Consider the following 18,489-nt stretch of genomic DNA (forward strand, 5'->3'; position numbering starts at 1 on the left):
GCAAATGTTTCTTTGTGCCCCAGCTGTAAAATATATATGCCAACATATATCTTTGTTTCCCCAAGAGCTTTATTGCCCAGGAGGGACATGGAGCATGGGAGAAGAAAGGTGGAATATTGTGGTCTTCAATAATATCTAGGCTGTACTTCACTGAGGCAAAGGTGTCCTGATAAACCAACAAAAAGAGATTCTGTAAAATGTAAACCCTCACTTACTTTGAAGGCCTTTTCACTCCTATTTTCAACTCTACTTGGCTGCCCTGTTCTCTTAGAGTTGACCTCTGCCAGGAGGCAGACTAAAAGCCACCACACAAAAGCTCTAGAAAAGATGAGCATCAAGGAAATGGACTGACCTGGTCTTTGAAGTCAGGGTCACAGTGTACCTCTAGATCAGGCTGTTAGTGACGTTATTGATAGTGCTTCTGCTGCTAGCTCTGCCCTGCAGAGAGAGGGGCCAATCAATTGGGGGGAAGGCAAGAACAAGAAATCAAGGGAGAAACCAATACAGGCAGATCATTTTGAATTACCTGTCTTAAGGAGGAGTCTCTCAAACCGAAATTAAGCTTTTCTTTTTTTCCTGAGGAGGATCTTAATTGACATGTTTTGAATTAGGTTTTTTTGTTTTGTTTTGTTTTGTTTTGTTTTGTTTTGTTTTGTTTTGTTTTGTTTTGTTTCTTTTTCTCTCCTGCTTATGAAGAGTGATTTCCAGAGAAGATGTTTGAGAATCCTATTCTCACAGGGGCTGGATGTGCATATAGTTAATCTGGTAATTTCCACCTACATGCTGTTTTGCCTTGGGATTGGGATTTCAGGATTTTGACACCTAGTGATAATTGAAGAAAACCATTGTCCTTCTGTAATGTTTTACAAGGTTATTATGAGTCCTTCATATGGTCCTACAATTAAGAAAAATTCACACTGCATTTCAGATAAATTCAACTTAAAATAATATTTTCCCTCTCCATTGAAAATTCCCATTTTATGCCTTATGGTTGCAATTGTATCTTCATTTCTGAAATTTAAGCATGCCACCAACCAAATTCAATACATAAATGATTTCCAACATCAAAACTCATGAAATATTCTTTTTATATAATTAAATTCAAAAATTAAGTTGCAATTGTGATAGAAATCATTTGTAAGAGGCATTTTAAACAAAATTTTAAGATTGGTAGCAATAATTGCCCTGTATTGTTTGTATTTTAGACCTATGACAAATGAAAATGTCTTCCCTATATGAGAAAAGTAAACTATATTCTATGGTTAACAAGGTTGAAACCTGTCTCAATTTTGAGGAATAAACAAATCGATTTGGTGTTAATTGTAATTGTGAATTGTTTTTTCCCCTTGTACCAATATCTAAATTATTTCCCTTTAAAACTTACACAGAAAAGTTTCAAGGAAGGCCTATATTTACAAATTATATGAGAGGCAATAGACCATAGTGATTTGGAAAACAGATTTTTTTTTAGTGGTGAAACAAGAAAGAAATTTATTCAGTAAGGCCAACACCAAGAAGACAGCAGACTAGTGTCCCAATGACTATTTTCAAAGTGCTGAAAATATGTCTAGGTTCATATAAATAAAATGTGGGACAAAGGTCAGTGGGTATATTTAGGCAGGCAGTAAATGTCAGGTTGATCTTTGTCTTGGGGTCAATCATGCAGGGTCTTGCTGAAGTCCGGGCAGTTTAGTTACTTGAGGGGGTAGTTTCAGCTCCCATCACAGGATGCTTTGCCCAACTGGGACTCTCAACTGAGTTAAAAGGTAAGCCTGAAAAAAGATTAACTTTCTAGTATTTTCTAGTACAGACCAAGGTAAAAATGGAGGTAGTTGAAGTTAGAACATAAATTTTTAGGGGTGCCTGGGTGGCTCAGTGATTTAAGCGTCCAATTCTTGATTTCAGCTCAGGTCATGATCTCACAGTTCGTGGGTTTGAGCTCTGCATCAGGCTCTGTACTGACAACGTGGAGCCTGCTTGGGAGGCTCTCTCTCTGCCCCTCCCCCTCTTGCTCTCTCTCTCTCTTCCTCTCTCTCTCCCTCTCTCTCAAAAATAAATAAATAAACTTAAAAAAAACCACACACACAAATTTTTAACTGACCTCAGACCTGGCTTCAAAATCTGGCTCCACAATTTACTAACTGTATGACACAAGTGAATTTTTCATATGTTTGAGTCTCAATTTTCTTGTTTGTAAATAAAATTGACTTCAGTACAGTTTTGTAAGGGATCAGATGTTCTATGAAGCGCATACTAAGCGCTCATTAAGTGGTAGTTATTATTATTATTTATTTCAGAGAGAGAGAGAGCACAAGAGGGGGAGAAGAGGAGAGGGAGAGAGAGGGAGAGAGAGGGAGAGAGAGGGAGAGAGAGGGAGAGAGAGGGAGAGGGGGAGGGAGAGAGAGGGAGAGAGAGAATCTTAAGCAGGCTCCAAGCTCAGTGTAGAGTCCTACCCAGGGCTTGATCCCATGACTCTGGGATCATGACCTGACCCAAAATCAAGAGTCAGACCCTCAAATGACTGAGCCACCCAGGTACCCTTGTAGTTAATATTTTTATTATGATTATGCATATCAAAATCAGGTCACTAACATGGGACAGAAAATCATTTTATTAAATGTAATGTAAAATGCAGAATAAAATAAAGTAAAACATCACTAATTTGGAGATCTGAATAGTTGTGAGGAAAATAATTTTGATCTAAGAATAAACATTAATTGGATCCTCACTATGTTTGAGGTGCTATGCATCACAAACACTCCTCTTGCCTCCTTTGGGATATTTATTCACTAATTACTTGATTTCTTTTTACACTATTTTTTTTTTTAATTTTTTTTTAACCTTTTTTTTATTTATTTTTGGGACAGAGAGAGACAGAGCATGAACGGGGGAGGGGCAGAGAGAGAGGGAGACACAGAATTGGAAACAGGCTCCAGGCTCTGAGCCATCGGCCCAGAGCCCGACGCGGGGCTCGAACTCCCGGACCGCGAGATCGTGACCTGGCTGAAGTCGGACGCTCAACCGACTGCGCCACCCAGGCGCCCCTCTTTTTACACTATTGACTTCCACTGGCTCCTTCCTTTTAGCTTATAAAATAGTGTTCACATTGATGTGATTTGATGTGGGGTTCAGGAGGGAACAGTCAAGAACGAATTCTTGAGAATTTTCAGTGCAAAAAAAAAAAAACCAACAACAAAACAAAACTGCTTTTATTAAAGCACAGGGACAGGACCTGTGGGCAAAAAGAGTTGCCCTCGGATTGTGAGGAGCAATTGATGATATCCTTTGGAGTTGGGGGTGGTAAAGACAAAGGAAGAAATTTCCAGAAAGACTTTCATATGCTAAAGAAGACTCAAAGGATCCTCCAGCCTGGCTATTGTCAAGCTAAGGTTGTTTTTTCCTCTAGTAAAGCATTGACATTAAGACAGTTGGGAGTTCCTGGAGGAAAGTCATACTCTGCCTGTCTCAAGTATTTGTCAATGGGCTGCAGGTTATAAGGAAATTTAATTTCATATACATTTCCTTCTGCCTTTGTTCTCCACACCATTCCCCTCTGAACAATTTTGATCCCAAATCTTTAATTTTGCTGAGAGTGGAAGGTCTTATCTCCCGAACTTCTTCCTGCTGAATAGAGGTGTGGAGATGTTGCTACCTATGGGTCAACACTGGTCAGTTGAGGAACTTATATGTAAAAGTTACCAGAAGCAGAGGCAGCCAATCCAAGGTAGACAAATATATGCACCTTCTTGAGTAGAAGGATCATCTGTTGGCTTGAATCTATGGCAGTGAAGGAGTCTTGGCAACAAGCAGGGAGACACTGGAAAAACAATAAAATAAGGTTAACATTATGAGAACAAGAAGCCCAATAAAAACGGCCTTTGATAGATAACCAAAGTCTTCCTCCAGTCCAGGAGTTTAACCAATCACTAAAGGAAAGGGAGAGATTGTTTAAAGCACCAATTTGAGTATTTATATCTTTTAGCAATCCAGTTACATTTTTATGATATCTGGAACATGTACACAACATTCTGTTTTTATGATGGCACGTGTTCCACCTTGTGCAGCAGTTAAAATATCTAATGCCAATTTGAGAGTCATTTAAGGCCTTAATGGTATATATCCAGTTGTGTTAGCCATCATACACTCTGTTTTGTTTAGCAAGCAATCAGGTAATTAATAAGAGGCACCTTAATGGAAAAACAAGAAAAATATGTTAATGGTTGGAGCAAATTTCAAACTCAGTGTCTTGAGTCTTGAGTGCTTACAATCTAGTATCTACAAAGATGTGTTATTGAAACATTTTCTGTCTATATTTATCCTCATTTTTAATCAGAGATAGCCAAGTCAAGATTAATTCATTTGTAAAAGAAGTCCAATTGTAATAAACGTGGCCTAATTATTTACAAAAGCTCAGCAAGAATAGTGATTGATCATATATATATCTTTTAAAATCTGTTTTGCTGGAACTTTTAATAAGGCATCTCTAGATTGACTTTTAGTAGCCTCTCTAGGCCAGAAGCCAAGCCAAATATTTGCCATCAGACCTGCCTGTAATACCTGTAGATTTGGGTGAATTCTTCTTCTTGAGATTCCCAAAATATCCTGAGGTTCCTGCACCTTCCAGGAAAGGACGTTCTTTACTCAACTGTTAAGACTGCTAGGAACCCTGTAAGCAAGGTATCAGGCCAACATTTCCAAGGCGCTTTATTGGCTTCAAGCTTCATAAAGTCAGACTTAGTTCCTTAAAGCTGTCTGGTCAAATCTGAGTCTGTGCATTGTAGAAGCTGCTATCAGGCAAACAGGTTTGAGCAATGGAATGTAGAAAAGGCCCACTTCAAAATAACCATAGGCCCTAACTGACCAATGGTTGTAAGCAACCAGGCCCACTTACCAAAAAAAGGGAAAATTCCATACATTACCATATCTCCTCATCTTCCCCCTTTAAAAACAGTCCCCACTCACTACCTCCTTGCCAACCACCTCTCCTCTTCTGTCCTCCCTGCTGCTCACTTGTAGTGTATTCAATAAACTTCTATCTCGTCTGTTCTGCCTCAGGTAAATTCTTTCACCTCCTGCCCCACCAGCTTCCAGCCAGCCATCACACCCCACATTTGGGGGCCCCATCTGATTGAAAGTCACCCCATTTAGGCAATACATGTGTGTCTCTCAACTATAATATTTCAGTCAAAAGACTTGGTAAATTAATCAATGTTTCCAATAGTGTCCTGTTACAAGGAGAACAGATTCTTATTAAACTAATGCAAATAATTATAATTGTCACGAAAAAAAGAATACCCACTGAGAGTTGTTGAATTTCACAGGGCTTAGGTAAAAAGAAAAGTTACAAACACTTCAATTTGTTAACAAAGGAATTTTTATCATATTTCTGTATATCATGGATATCTTAAAAGAAAGTTTCCTTAATCTGGAAGAGCAAAACATTTGAGAACTAGCAATGTGTTCAAACAAGAGTCATGAAAACTATAATCATCTTCCTCAGTTGATTTCGTCCCATGTTGTGGATTCCTTGCTCAGTTTGAATGCAGTTTTTTAGTTAGTTCTGGAAATTCTTACGACTTTTAAAGATATCAAAAAAAAAGTATTTGTCAAAGGACTTTTTTATAAATCTCATTGAAGATGAAACACATTTCACAAGATAATAAGAACAATAACTATAAATGACAAAAGACTCAAAAATGGATATGGTTCAAGATCTAATGAGAGGTAACAATATAAGTGGCAAGGAAATCTGGTTATTTCTGTGACATATAACACTTCTATAATTCTATTAATATTGAAAATAATATTCATGATACAATATCAAGTGATGGCATCGTACCAAAGCATATTAAAACTTTAGAAATTGTATATAATCTCTATAATAGTTATAGCATTTACCCAAACACCATAACCTAAGGCTTATTATTTAACAGTGCTTCCAGAGTAACAACATACCAAATAAACAGGCCTAATTAGTCAAAAAGACTTCATTCACAACTTAAAATCCAGGTAGTTTATTTTAAAATCTCAGAAGGTTATAAAGTGCATGCCTAAATAGGTTTACAGATCATTACATAACTTAAAACTTAATTATTTATTTAACCAAAGTGTCAATAAGAGATTCCAAAGGCAAATATGTAAAGGTTATATAGTTGTTAGCAAAACTTAGCCTCTTTAATATTGAGAAGTTTTAACTAAGTAATCAAAGACCTGATAAAAACAAAACACAGGGGGTGCCTGGGTGACTCAGTTGGTTAAGCATCTGACACTTGATTTTGGCTCAGATTGTGATCTCACTGTTTGTGATTTCAAGCTCCATGTCAGGCTCTCTGTTGACAGCATGGATCCTGCTTGGGATTCTCTCTCCCTCTCTCTCTACCCCTCCCCTATTCATTCATTCATTCATTCATTCATTCATTCTCTCTCTCTTTCAAAATAAACAAACAAACAACTTTAAAAACATAGAAACCTTGGTTTTCTGGGTGGACAAAAGAGAAAAAACTTTGTTTGCATTTTCTTATCAAGAGTAGACCAACAGGGACGCCTGGGTGGCGCAGTCGGTTAAGCGTCCGACTTCAGCCAGGTCACGATCTCGCGGTCCGTGAGTTCGAGCCCCGCGTCAGGCTCTGGGCTGATGGCTCAGAGCCTGGAGCCTGTTTCCGATTCTGTGTCTCCCTCTCTCTCTGCCCCTCCCCCGTTCATGCTCTGTCTCTCTCTGTCCCAAAAATAAATAAAACGTTGAAAAAAAAATTTTAAATAAAAAAAAAGAGTAGACCAACAATCAGAGAAAACATTTTTTAAACAGAAAAGCAGAATTTCAATCTTATACCAGTATACTTTTAAAATCCATTCTTCTTGATCTTAGTCCTGACCACATATAAAATCTCTTTTCAACGATTTCCTTTCATAAACTTTCTACAACTTTTTTATTCAGTTATTTCCCTTATTTCCATCAGTATTAATTACATTTAGCAGAATTTTAACTTTAGAAATCATAGTCTCCATTGAAAACTAAGTAGTAACCAATCATGAACTGTTATACCAGAATTCTTTAGATCTAAAATTTTTAAGCACATTTCACAATTTTAAAAACATAGATTTTTCCATAGCACAATCTTCAATAAAGCACAAAGCATATTTATCAACAGACCCAAGTATCCTCAGCTTCTCTGCAATAAGAATCCAAAAGCACAAACCTATATTCAGTAATCAATGCCTAAGTCTTATCTCATTTGGAATCCAATGAATTCAATCCAATTTATCATCTAAGCAAAACTTGAAAGTTTCAGGTTATCAAAGACTTTGAAAGCTATCTTAACAATTACCCATGAAGACTTTGAGACAAAATTCATGATCATTTTAAGTCATCTTTTTGCTAAAAATTGTAACAGATAACATGAGCTTCTTTGACTTTTAGTAAACCTAAGTAGAATAAAAGTTTCATATTTAATGCTAATAACTCTAAGACATGTCTACCTTAATTAAACCAACAAACTTAAATTAGTTGAAATACTAAATATGTTCCACCTGGGTCCACTTAAAAGTCAATTTGTTCCCCATTGTCAATTTTTACCTGGGACACTAGTGGGGAAATCTGAAGTGGGCAGTGTAAGTCCAAGGGGGGTGCTCTTTGCTTCGTGACAGTGAGGGTAGGAGAAGCCAATGGTGCCTGAGAAATCAAGGATGGTATAGGAGTTAGTTATGTAGGCTGCTCCCAAAATGGTACAGAAACAGGAGGAGGGGGAGAGAAAAGCAGAAGAGGTGAGGTGCCTCCAGGAAGGCTGGAGGTGGGTAAAAGTCTAGAGGGCAGAGAAGGAGGTCTCCTGGTCCTAAAGCTCATAAGCTTGAGATGAAAAGACAGATTTTCTTTCCACCAACAAGTGGAATTAGGCAGTCCATGTCAGGCCAGAAAAGACAGGGAAATTCCCCAAAACAAAAGGAGTTTTGGTAGCTGCTTAGGATATTCCTTAAAGCCCCAGTCCCAAAGTAGACTAACTGGAGACTATTGGCTCCAATTATCATAGCCATTAATGCAGGAAATTCATGAGGTAGAAGCTCCCAGATACAGCTAGAGTAACTCGGATGTATTAGGAGGAACATTGAGTCAGAGAGTCAGTGTTCCCTTCATCAGGGATGGCCTGTGTTTCCTCCAGCAACCTGGGTTCATTCAGAGGAGAGTTGTTTAGACAATCATCCAATACGTCAGGAGGGAGTTAATGAGCCTGGTTAGTGGCCAAGCACATTCTGCAAGAGGCCCTTATGTCATGGTCCTGATTTAGGGCCACACAGGCCTGGACTAAGGGTACCTCTGCCTATTTGCTCTGTTTCCTGCAGAAAAGATCTAACTGATAGGTCATATTGAAGTTTAATGTCCCATTAATGGGCCATTTTTCCCTCATATCCAAAGGAGTACTGAGGCCATGCAGTGTTACAAAAGAAGATTAGCTTTTTCCCCCTTAAATCTTTCAATCTAAATTGTTTCCAATGGGTTAAAAGGCATCCCAAGGCAGAGTTCTTGGGAATTGAAGAAGTCCATTACCAGGAAAATCCTCTCTGAATCCCAGGTGGTGTCCCATGCAGGATATATCAGAGGTTCCTGCTCTCAAACTAACCCAAGGCATCCCTCAATGAAATCATTATGATCACCACCCTGCCCTGTAGGGGCCAGCATCCCTTCACTTCCCCATTGCATTCTGGACTACAAATGGGTGCCAGCATGTGGAACAAGATACTGTGCTGTGCCTTGACTTGCTGTGAAGAACCCACCATTTTTAACCCAAGGAAAATACTAGAAAAGTTTTACAAGGGGAAATCACCCAATTTTGTAATTTAAGTAGTTAGCAGAGGACATTGATGGAAAGCAGTAAAGACAAATCCATCATGATCTAACCAACATTCCAACATATGTAGTCCTTACAGCCGACTTCCCTAGGAAACGGCCCAGGGTTGGATTTTAATGCAGTCAGGTACGGGTTTCAGCCAGTTCACAGCAGAGGTCTCACAGCCAGAAGTGGTTAGACCAGAGGTGTGAAGGGGATCACATTAGACCAATGAGAAGGAAACCTCACATGGGTGTCTTAAGATTGGCAGCCATCCTAGTGACTTAGGTAGCTGTCCTGTGCCTAAGAAACACAACTTTGTATAAGAAAAGGAATAAAAGAAGGCATCAAGTTTTGGGTTTTATTACTATTTTAGCCATGGTACTAACTCCCAGTCAAAAGGCAGGCTTTCTCCTCCCCAGAGAGTAGCCATGGGCTAGAGGATTGCAGCCTGAGCAACTGACATGAAAATGTTCCAATAGGACTTTACTCCTTGAAAAGCACCTGAAATGAAAGGAAGAGGAAGTACTCACCAAGCTTGCATCAAAGTTCAGAGTCCAGATGAGAAGACTCAGGCCCCATGTTGGACACCAAAAATGATGTGCTTCAATGTGGGATTTGGAAGCGAATAGTCAGGAAAGAATTCTTGAGATGTTTTCAGTGAAAAAAAAACAAACAAACCAAAAAAAGGTAATTTTATCGAAGCACAGGGACAAGACCTGTGGGCAGAAAGGGCTGCACTGGAATTGTGAGGAACAATTGATTATATCCTTTGGAGTCGGGGGTGTTAAGACAAATGAACAAATTTCCAGAAAGATTTTCATATGCTAAAGAAGACTCACAGGATCCTGGAGGCCTAGCTATTGTCAAGCTAAGGTTGTTTTTTTCCTCTTGCAAAGCATTAACATTATGACAGTTGGGAGTTTCTGGAGGAATGTTGTACTCTGCCTGCCTCAAGTATTTGTCAGTGTGCTGCAGGTTATAAGGAACTTTATCTTCATTTCCTTTTGCCTTTGTTCTCCACATCAAGATCTCTCCCATTGTCAAGGATTGTATCCTGAACCCAAAGACATAAGGAAAAGCACTTCTGGCCCCAGTTCTATTACATACTTGAGGAATAATCATAAACCTGTTTGCAAGGAAGAGTAACAAACAGCACACCCTTTAAATGAAATGATCATTTCACAATGTGTCATTTCCTTTAAGTGATTCTGGAAATCAATTAGTTTCAACCCATTTCATTGTACTGACTACTAAGATGAAGACAAAAGACCCAATGAGACTTCTTTAGCTTGTGACAATATATTCTTGCTCCAAAAAAAAATGACTTGGAGAAACTTAAGATTCTATAAGTGAAGTTTTACAAAAACATTTTTCCCCACGTAATGGAGATAGTTTGTTGTATTATGCAGTACACTTCATGTGTTCCCAGGTGCATATCGATGGTTCTGCTTCATAGCACCCACATCCTCATGGCAAGCAATGAAGTCTGTTTCTGTTATGACTGTCACCGTTGTTTTGACTGCCTTTAACCTGCTTGGCAACTTGAGAATCCTTTTGTCAGGATCTGCACCCATAAAGAGGCCATGGTGTGGCCTTTGTTGATAAACTGTTCTCACTTCTCTGACAGATATTTTCTAATGCCTTGAATATAGTGACAGTGATCCCACAGTGACAGCTAACACTGAAAAAAATCCTACAGTCCAATTTTAACTACAAGATGTTGGGGGAAAAAAGATGTGGAAAAAAACACAGAAAACCTAGGTGAATTGAAAGAAAGGTCATAGAGTACAAATGCAAACTCCTTCCAGGAATGTTTGAGAGTGTCTGATTATGTACATTCTTGCCACCATTAGGTATTATGCTATTTAAAAATCTTTGACAATTGGATTAATTGGAAATAGTATCTAGTTATAATTTATAGTTTCTTTATTTAATATTTTAACATCTTAATTTATCATTTCCGTCTTTTACTTGTTCACTTTCCTTGCCTGTTTTTTTTAAATGTTTATTTATTTTTGAGAGAGAGTGCAAGTGGGGGAGGGGCAGAGAGAGAAGGAGACACAGAATCCAAAACAGGCTGCAAGCTCTGAACTGTCAGCTCAGAGCCAATGCAGGGCTCAAACTTGTAAACCGTGAGATCATGGCATGAGCTGAAGTTGGATGTTTAACCAACTGAGCCACCCAGGCGCACCAAATTTTATTTTTTTAATGTTTATTTATTTTTGAGAGACCAAGAGAGCACCAGTGGGGGAGGGGCAGAGGGGAAGAACAGAGAATCCCAAGCAGACTCCCCACTGACAGCAGACAGTTGATGTGGGGCTCAAACTCATGAACCACTAGATCATGACCTAAACTGAAGTTGGACACTTAACCAACTGAGCCACACAGGCACTCCTGTAGATAAATAAATTTTAAAAGAGGATTTGCTCACAGATCTTAGTCAATCCAGGTTGCCATAACAAAATACTATAGACTAGGTGACTTTAACCACAGGAATGTATTTTCTCACAGTTCTGGAGGCTAAAAGTCCAAGATCAAGGTGTCAGCATGGTCAGTTTCTGGTGATGACTCTCATCCTAGCTTATAAATGGCTGACTTCTCACTGTCTTCTCACATGGCACAGAGAGAAAGAGCAAGCTCTCTGGTGTCTCTTCTTATAAAGACACTAATTCCAGGGACACCTGTGTGGCTCAGTTGGTTAAGCATCTGACTTCAGCTCAGGTCAGGGTCTCACAGTTGGTGAGTTCGAGCCCCATTTCAGACTCTGTGCTGACAGCTCAGAGCCTGGAGCTTGCTACAGATTCTGTGTCTTCCTCTCCCTCTCTCTCTCTCCGTCTCTCTCTCTGCCCCTCCCCTGCTCACATTCTGTCTTTGTCTCTCAAAAATGAATAAAAATTAAACATTTTTAAGGAAAAAAAAAGACACTACTTCCATTATGAGGGCCACATCCTAATGACTTCATTTAATTATCTTCCAAAGGCCCCATCTCCACATACCACCACAATGGGGATTAGAGCCTCAACATATGAATTGGGGGAGGACACAATTCAGTACCTAGCACTTCCTACTCAGAGGGGCATATGCCCAGTCATAGCTCTCAGCTCATGGCCTGTTTCACTGGCACCCAATGTCTACCTTGAGGGTAGCCCCACTGCTTCTGTCTGTGTTGTGCATACTCCTGCTCAGCATACTATTTTCAGGTCTAACTAAAGGGTTGATGGCCCTGCCACTATATTGTTCTTTCACTTTTTTTTATATCTGACATGACAGTCTGTAGTCATGCTGAATTGTCTGCCTGGCAGCCCAAGTTAACTGCCCAAGTACCAATGATTGTTTTTGCTAGCGCTCTGGTTACAAATTTGCTTGGATTTTTAATACCCTTCTCTAACCTTATTTTCCAGTAAAGCACTGTCATTTTTAGTGTGCAGTTTTGCCAAATACAGGATTTTTCAGAAACACATACATTGCATGTTGCCAGAAATGCCTATATATGCAAAAATGCACAGAAAAGAGCAAGTTAGCAAATAGTTTATACATAGCATGATTCAATTCTTGTTAAAATATACATATATATGTACATAAGAAAAGAGATTTTTGTAGCTGTTTGTATGCATTTTCTAATTTTCCCCTGCATTTTATGTGTTTATAAAGGAAATGGTAAGTTTTTAAAACTAAGAAACAATTGATAGCCCATAGTCTGACCATTTACACAACTAGAAAGGGCACCTGGAAGGACTAAGAGATGAAGGTGGAATAAGTCTATAATCACCTGTGGCTAAAAGAAGTCTCAATAGTCCATTCTGAGTGTCTCTGGAAGAGACCTTTTCACTAACCCCACACTAGCAGAAGTTAAACTGTCCTTTGCAGGATAAAGAGAAGAGCAAAGTGGACTAAGAGTGGGGGGTTGATTATTTTGAATTGTTTATTCGTCATCATTGTCGTCGTCGTTGTTGTTTGGTGAAGACTACTGAGAAGCCAGAAATATTTTTTTTTAATATAACTTACTGTCAAGTTAGCTAACATACAGTGTATATAGTGTATTCTTGGCTTTGGGAGTACATTCCCATGATTCATTGGAGAAGCCAAAAATCTGACAAAGTTATCAAGACAAAATCTTAAATTGAAAGAGAGAGAGAGAGAGAGAAAAACTCGTTTAGATCTTTTAAAAAAACACCTTGTACTGTGATAGTCACTTTAAATATGTCATCTTCACAATATTTCTTGACATATGTATTACTGTCTTCACTTTACACGTGAGGAAACAGACTCTGAGAATGTAAGTACTTAATGAGGTTATGAAGCTAGTAAGAATGGAAGCAGGGATTCCATCCTACCTTTGTCTTTAAAATTTGTTATTTCAGGGGCGCCTGGGTGGCGCAGTCAGTTAAGCATCCGACTTCAGCCAGGTCACGATCTTGCGGTCTGTGAGTTCGAGCCCCGCGTCGGGCTCTGGGCTGATGGCTCGGAGCCTGGAGCCTGTTTCCGATTCTGTGTCTCCCTCTCTCTCTGCCCCTCCCCCGTTCATGCTCTGTCTCTCTCTGTCCCAAAAATAAAATAAACGTTGAAAAAAAAAATTTAAAAATAAATAAATAAATAAAATTTGTTATTTCAGAGAAAATCACATAGTATGGATCACACTATTTTATCAGCAATTTATCTGCTCGCATTTGGACTACCTGTGTGACTTTAGAAACTATCAGTCCCCTTTTTTATGTTAAATTAGTCCCTATCCAATACCTCATTTTGTTTTATGATTCTGACTATGACCATACATAAACAGTTGACCAGAGACAGGAGATTTTTGATTATCCTTGCCCCAGAATTGGAGAAAACTCACTTGCTAGAAGGCACATAGTAAATGGGAGCCCAGGTTGCAATCTCCTCCGGACAACGTGCATTGCTGTGCTGCCTCCCCTTCCAGGCTCTATAGCAGGGCCTCTGGGGCACAACACACACAGATAGTTGTCTGTCTTCCAATCATTCTCTGTCCTTCTACCTTCTCACTGGACCCTAAATACAGTTAGCATTTCTTTCTAACCACACAAATTATGCCATTAGTCTAATCATTACATTTTTAAGTTCAGTTTGAATATTTTTACTTCTAATATTAAACAGATCTCAATTGAGGTCATCTATAACATTGTAAAGGTAACACCCTAAGGACCTCACAAAATCTCACTTTCTTTATCCCTTCTAGTCTTTTCATTTTCCATCTGTTCTGAATTGCCAATTCTCTAACATGTGGAACCCTCTGAAGCTTGGGAAACTCCAATGAGTACACACTACTTTGCTGTAGCTGCTGAACCATTTTCTCTTCTTTTGATTCTACCCCACACATCCTTTCCCTTTATGGTTGGCTCTTGCAATTCTCCTTGATGCCCAGCCTGCTTTCTCTTTAGGTCAGTCTTGAGCATTCAGGAAAGTTAAGGGACACTAGAAACGTTAAAACTATATGTAGCACGTATGTCTCACAACTAGAGCATGACGTTCATTAACATCCTTAATGAAAGCCTGTAAATCCTGTCATAATCTAATGCCTTCTGAATTGTCCCCCCCCCCCAAAAAAAATCAATTATGGTAAAGATATTTTTTATTGTGAATAGTATTATTATATTCTGGTATTTAAAAAATCAAGAATATGGGCATAAATGATAACTCTCAGCTCTTCATAATTGCAAAAATCCTATTTCCCTAAGCCGACCATCTAGGATAATGGTCTTCATTGCATTGTGTTGATTTGAAAGCATGAATATGGAACAACAGAGCTGACCTCCATTTCCCACAGAATCTATTGTGTGTCAAATGCCAAAGTAGCTAAAGAGGCTTTACACAAGAGCCAAAAGATATTTAACCTCTTAAAAAGCATCCCTGGGGGTGGGGGGGATGGGGGGAATTCCTTTCCAGTGGAATTAGATCATTTTAGCACCTTTTTCTCATATTCTTATTTCCCATGGTCTTAGCTATTTCTCCAGTTTCCAGGGTCATCCTGCAACTGTAACTCTAGCTCAATAATTCAGCTTTCCACATTTTCAGAGGACTCCTATTTTCAAACTTGACTTCCTGTGTGATCCTAGCTGTTGCCTTTCAGGCTTAACATCATGGCCACTTTGTGTGTTCTGGTTCTGACCATGTTTGAACAACCAGCCCTGAAGAGTAAGAGCATCACACTGGGCACACAGGAAGCTAATTAATGAACCACTAGGAGTGGTTCAATATTAAAGAAAAGAATATTCTGACATTTGTTCACTGGTAAGGAACACTTTATTCAGAACTATTGTGATAGGTGTCAAGACTATCACTATAGGGAAAAGAGATCAGACTCAACAGTAAATACAGCAAAGACAGCTGAGAATTTGTAGCTAAGGAGCAGAGTTGGAATGGGGAGGGTTGTCAGTGGATACAAAATTACTAAGAGAAGACTTCAAGCGTAGGGGGATTATTGATAAACCAATTTAACAGAATTCTTGTTGAAGGCAGATCAGGGTGATGAAATATTGAAGGTGAAGGATGAGGAATTTGATTCGATATCAAAGGTGATCAGCTATCAAGGGTAGGGGATTTCTCTAAACTGACTTAGCAGGATACTTGCTAAAACTGGACTTGGCAGGCAGAAGAAGCTTCCAAGGACAAGGACTAGTCAGAAAGAGGGCTCAAAGGAGCCAGTCTATAGTTTGATCAAAGAGGGGGAGTCTTTGTCAGCCCACATCAGAATTTATAAACAAAAGAAAGGAAGAAGGAAGTTACCACACTTTTAAGGACTTTTCTGATTGTGGCACTGTGTCATTACATGGTACTTTATATGTATTGTCTTAATCATAAATAGGAAGTTGTCACTATTCTCACCTAACATATGAAGAAACTGAGGCTCAAAGAAATTAAATAATAGGTCCTGGCATCAGAAATCCTAGATTGGTGTTGGGTTTTTCCTATAACCTTTCACCATCTCTACTGACTTTAAGCAAGTTACTTAACCTCTCTGTTTCAACTGATGTGCAAAATTGAGATAATATACCTTCCTCCCAGGTCTTTTATTAACTATTGTTTATGTGAGGATGACTCCAGAATCTCTCACATGTTCTATTTCTAGATTCATATCTTTATCTGTCTACTAGATAGATGCTCCTGGAAATTAATATCCAAACTGAACTTATTATCTTGCTTCAAAATACCTGTTCTGCTTCCTAAACTCTTAATCTCATTAAATGATGGCTATATAATTTTCCAAGCTACAAACATCAGAGTTATAGTCCACTCTAGGTACTCATGACTCCCATAACCAGACACAAATACTTCCATAAGTAGATACCTAACCCTAAGAGAAACATCTGCCAAAGCCACCTTCTCGATTATGTCCTTATGGCCACTTCAGTCATGTCCTCGTCACGTCAACTGGACTGCAATGACAGTCTCCTAGTGGCCTCCTTACCAATAATCATTATCTGTCCCAATCTGTCCTCTTAATTGTCATTATTGTCATATCTATTAAAACTAAATTTGATCATGTCACTGTGCTGTTTAAAAATTCTGTTAACATTGCCTACCAGTGAAATCCAAAGTCCCTAGTTAGGCATATTAGGACTTACCAGTCAGTCAGGCTCATCTTCTTGCCACACAGCATCTCTAGCCCCACTCCCCACTTAGCATCTATTCAGGTGTATCACCTGTTCCTTCTGTATCACCTGTTCCTTCTCTGAAATGCCCATCCTCTAATTTTGTACCTGGTAAAATGCCTTCAAGATCCAAGTCAACTGTCATCATTGTCCCTGAATTCCTTTGGCATCACCTGCACCTCCTCCAGACCACAGCACTTTGTTCATGTACCTCTAGCATAGTCCTTCAGCACAAAGGAAGTTAATATCTCATACATGTGTTTCTCCCATCAAACTAAAGCCTTCTTGAATGCAAAGACTGTGTGTGAGGTAAGTGTGTCACACTTATATCCTGAGCCTTACTTAATCTAAAATATGAGGATACCTACAATATATTTTTTTAAGCCACAAATTTATAGAAAATAAAAGAGCTCTTTTTGTCCATCATCTGAAATAAAGAGAAATAAAGACAACTACATTTCAATTGTGCACTGTTAATTCAAATTCTGTAATGTTCCCATTCATTTAAAATTAAGGAAAAATAGGGTCCAAAAAAACCTTCTCCCCTAGGATTAAAACACATTATTGTATAATTACAGATCATATTTTAAAAATTAAAATGTGTTGCTTCTTTTGGGATTTGATTTCTTTCGTTCCATTTACTATGTTTATAGCATGTATGATAAGCCTCCTACAGTCATTTCCTGAGTAGTTACTAGAAAAAAAATTTTTAATATCTTATAGTTTTTCCTTAGAAATATCAGGGCATCTGGGTGGCTCAGTAGTTAAGCGTCTGACTTCAGCTCAGGTCAGGATCTCATGGTTTGTGGGTTCAAGCCCCACATCGGGCTCTGTGCTGACAGCTTGGAGCCTGGAGCCTGCTTCAGATTCTGTGTCTCCCTCTCTCTCTGCCCCTCCCCTGCTCATGCTCTGTCTCTGTCTCTGTCTCAACAATAAATAAGCATTAAAGAAATATCAAGTCACCACTGCCAATAACTTCACAATGTATCTTCTGGGTTACTATGAGTTTTAGTTAAAATTAAATTCTAGAGAAAGAATAAAACAATGCCATTTGCAGCAATGTGGATGGACCTGGAGCGTATTATGCTAAGTGAAATAAGTCATGGAAAGACAGATATCATATGTTTTCACTCATATGTGGATCTTGAGAAACTTAACAGAAGACCATGAGGGAAGGGAAGAGGGCAAAAAAAGTTACAAACAGAGAGGGAGGGAGGCAAACCATAAGAGACTCTTAAATACAGAGAACAAACTGAGGGTTGATGGGGGTTGGGGAAGAGGATAAAGTGGGTGATGGGCATTGAGGAGGTCACCTGTTAGGATGAGCACTGGGTGTTGTATGTAAGCCAATTTGACAATAAATTATATTAAAAAAATAAATAAAAAAAATAAAAGTCTGAAACAAAATTAAAAAATTAAATTCTATGATAGAAAAAAGTTTTAAGTATTCTGCATAAAAATAATTCTAAATGAGTAACAAACTTCTAGATATAGAAGTATGTTATTTGAAATATTCTACCCTGATTTAGTTATCAAACATAAGCTACAAATGTTCTAAACTATTTCTGTTTGCAAAATATAAATGTCTTAATTATTACATAATCTACCTTGTAACATATTAAATTTTAATTATTCAATAATGTACCTTAAATTATTATATAATCTAAATAGTATATAATCACTATAATCTTTTTGATTTACACTGACCCATCCCAAGTTACTCTGAACTACAACTTAAATTTGTAGTGATATTTAGAACTTTTTCTAAGCAGCATCTTTTTTTTTTATCTTTTCTTTTAAATCCAGTATAGTTAACATACAGTGTTGTATTAGTTTCAGGTATACAATATAGTGATTCAACATTTCTATAAATTACTCAGTGTATTTCAACAGACAGAACCATGTGGATGTTCTACTTCTTGTTCTTTGCTGTAGAACTTAACATATATTCCTGACTTATATTTAACAACTACACTATATTGTAAAGAGTGTTTTATTTACACACTTTCTCAAAAATTGAAATGCAACTTTCTTTTTTTTTTTTTTTTAATTTTTTT

At 38.3% G+C, this 18,489-nt stretch overlaps 1 protein-coding gene across 1 annotated transcript in view; it reads right to left on the reverse strand.

The window, feature by feature from the left end:
- The window catches only part of LOC121031389 (uncharacterized), a 411,199-nt gene that overhangs the window by 295,067 nt on the left and 97,643 nt on the right, over window positions 1-18,489 (reverse strand). Inside the window, exons 3-4 of the mRNA XM_040476479.1 lie at window positions 3,743-3,817; window positions 353-438 (exon numbers count right to left, since the gene is read on the reverse strand). Coding sequence (XP_040332413.1) covers window positions 385-438; window positions 3,743-3,817 — 129 coding nt within the window. The 3' untranslated portion in view covers window positions 353-384. The remainder of the gene's footprint in view (window positions 1-352; window positions 439-3,742; window positions 3,818-18,489) is intronic.

Source organism: Herpailurus yagouaroundi, unplaced genomic scaffold (genome assembly GCF_014898765.1).
Source record: "Herpailurus yagouaroundi ecotype Mexico unplaced genomic scaffold, PumYag 141, whole genome shotgun sequence".
In the NCBI taxonomy this organism is placed as follows: Eukaryota; Metazoa; Chordata; class Mammalia; order Carnivora; family Felidae; genus Herpailurus; species Herpailurus yagouaroundi.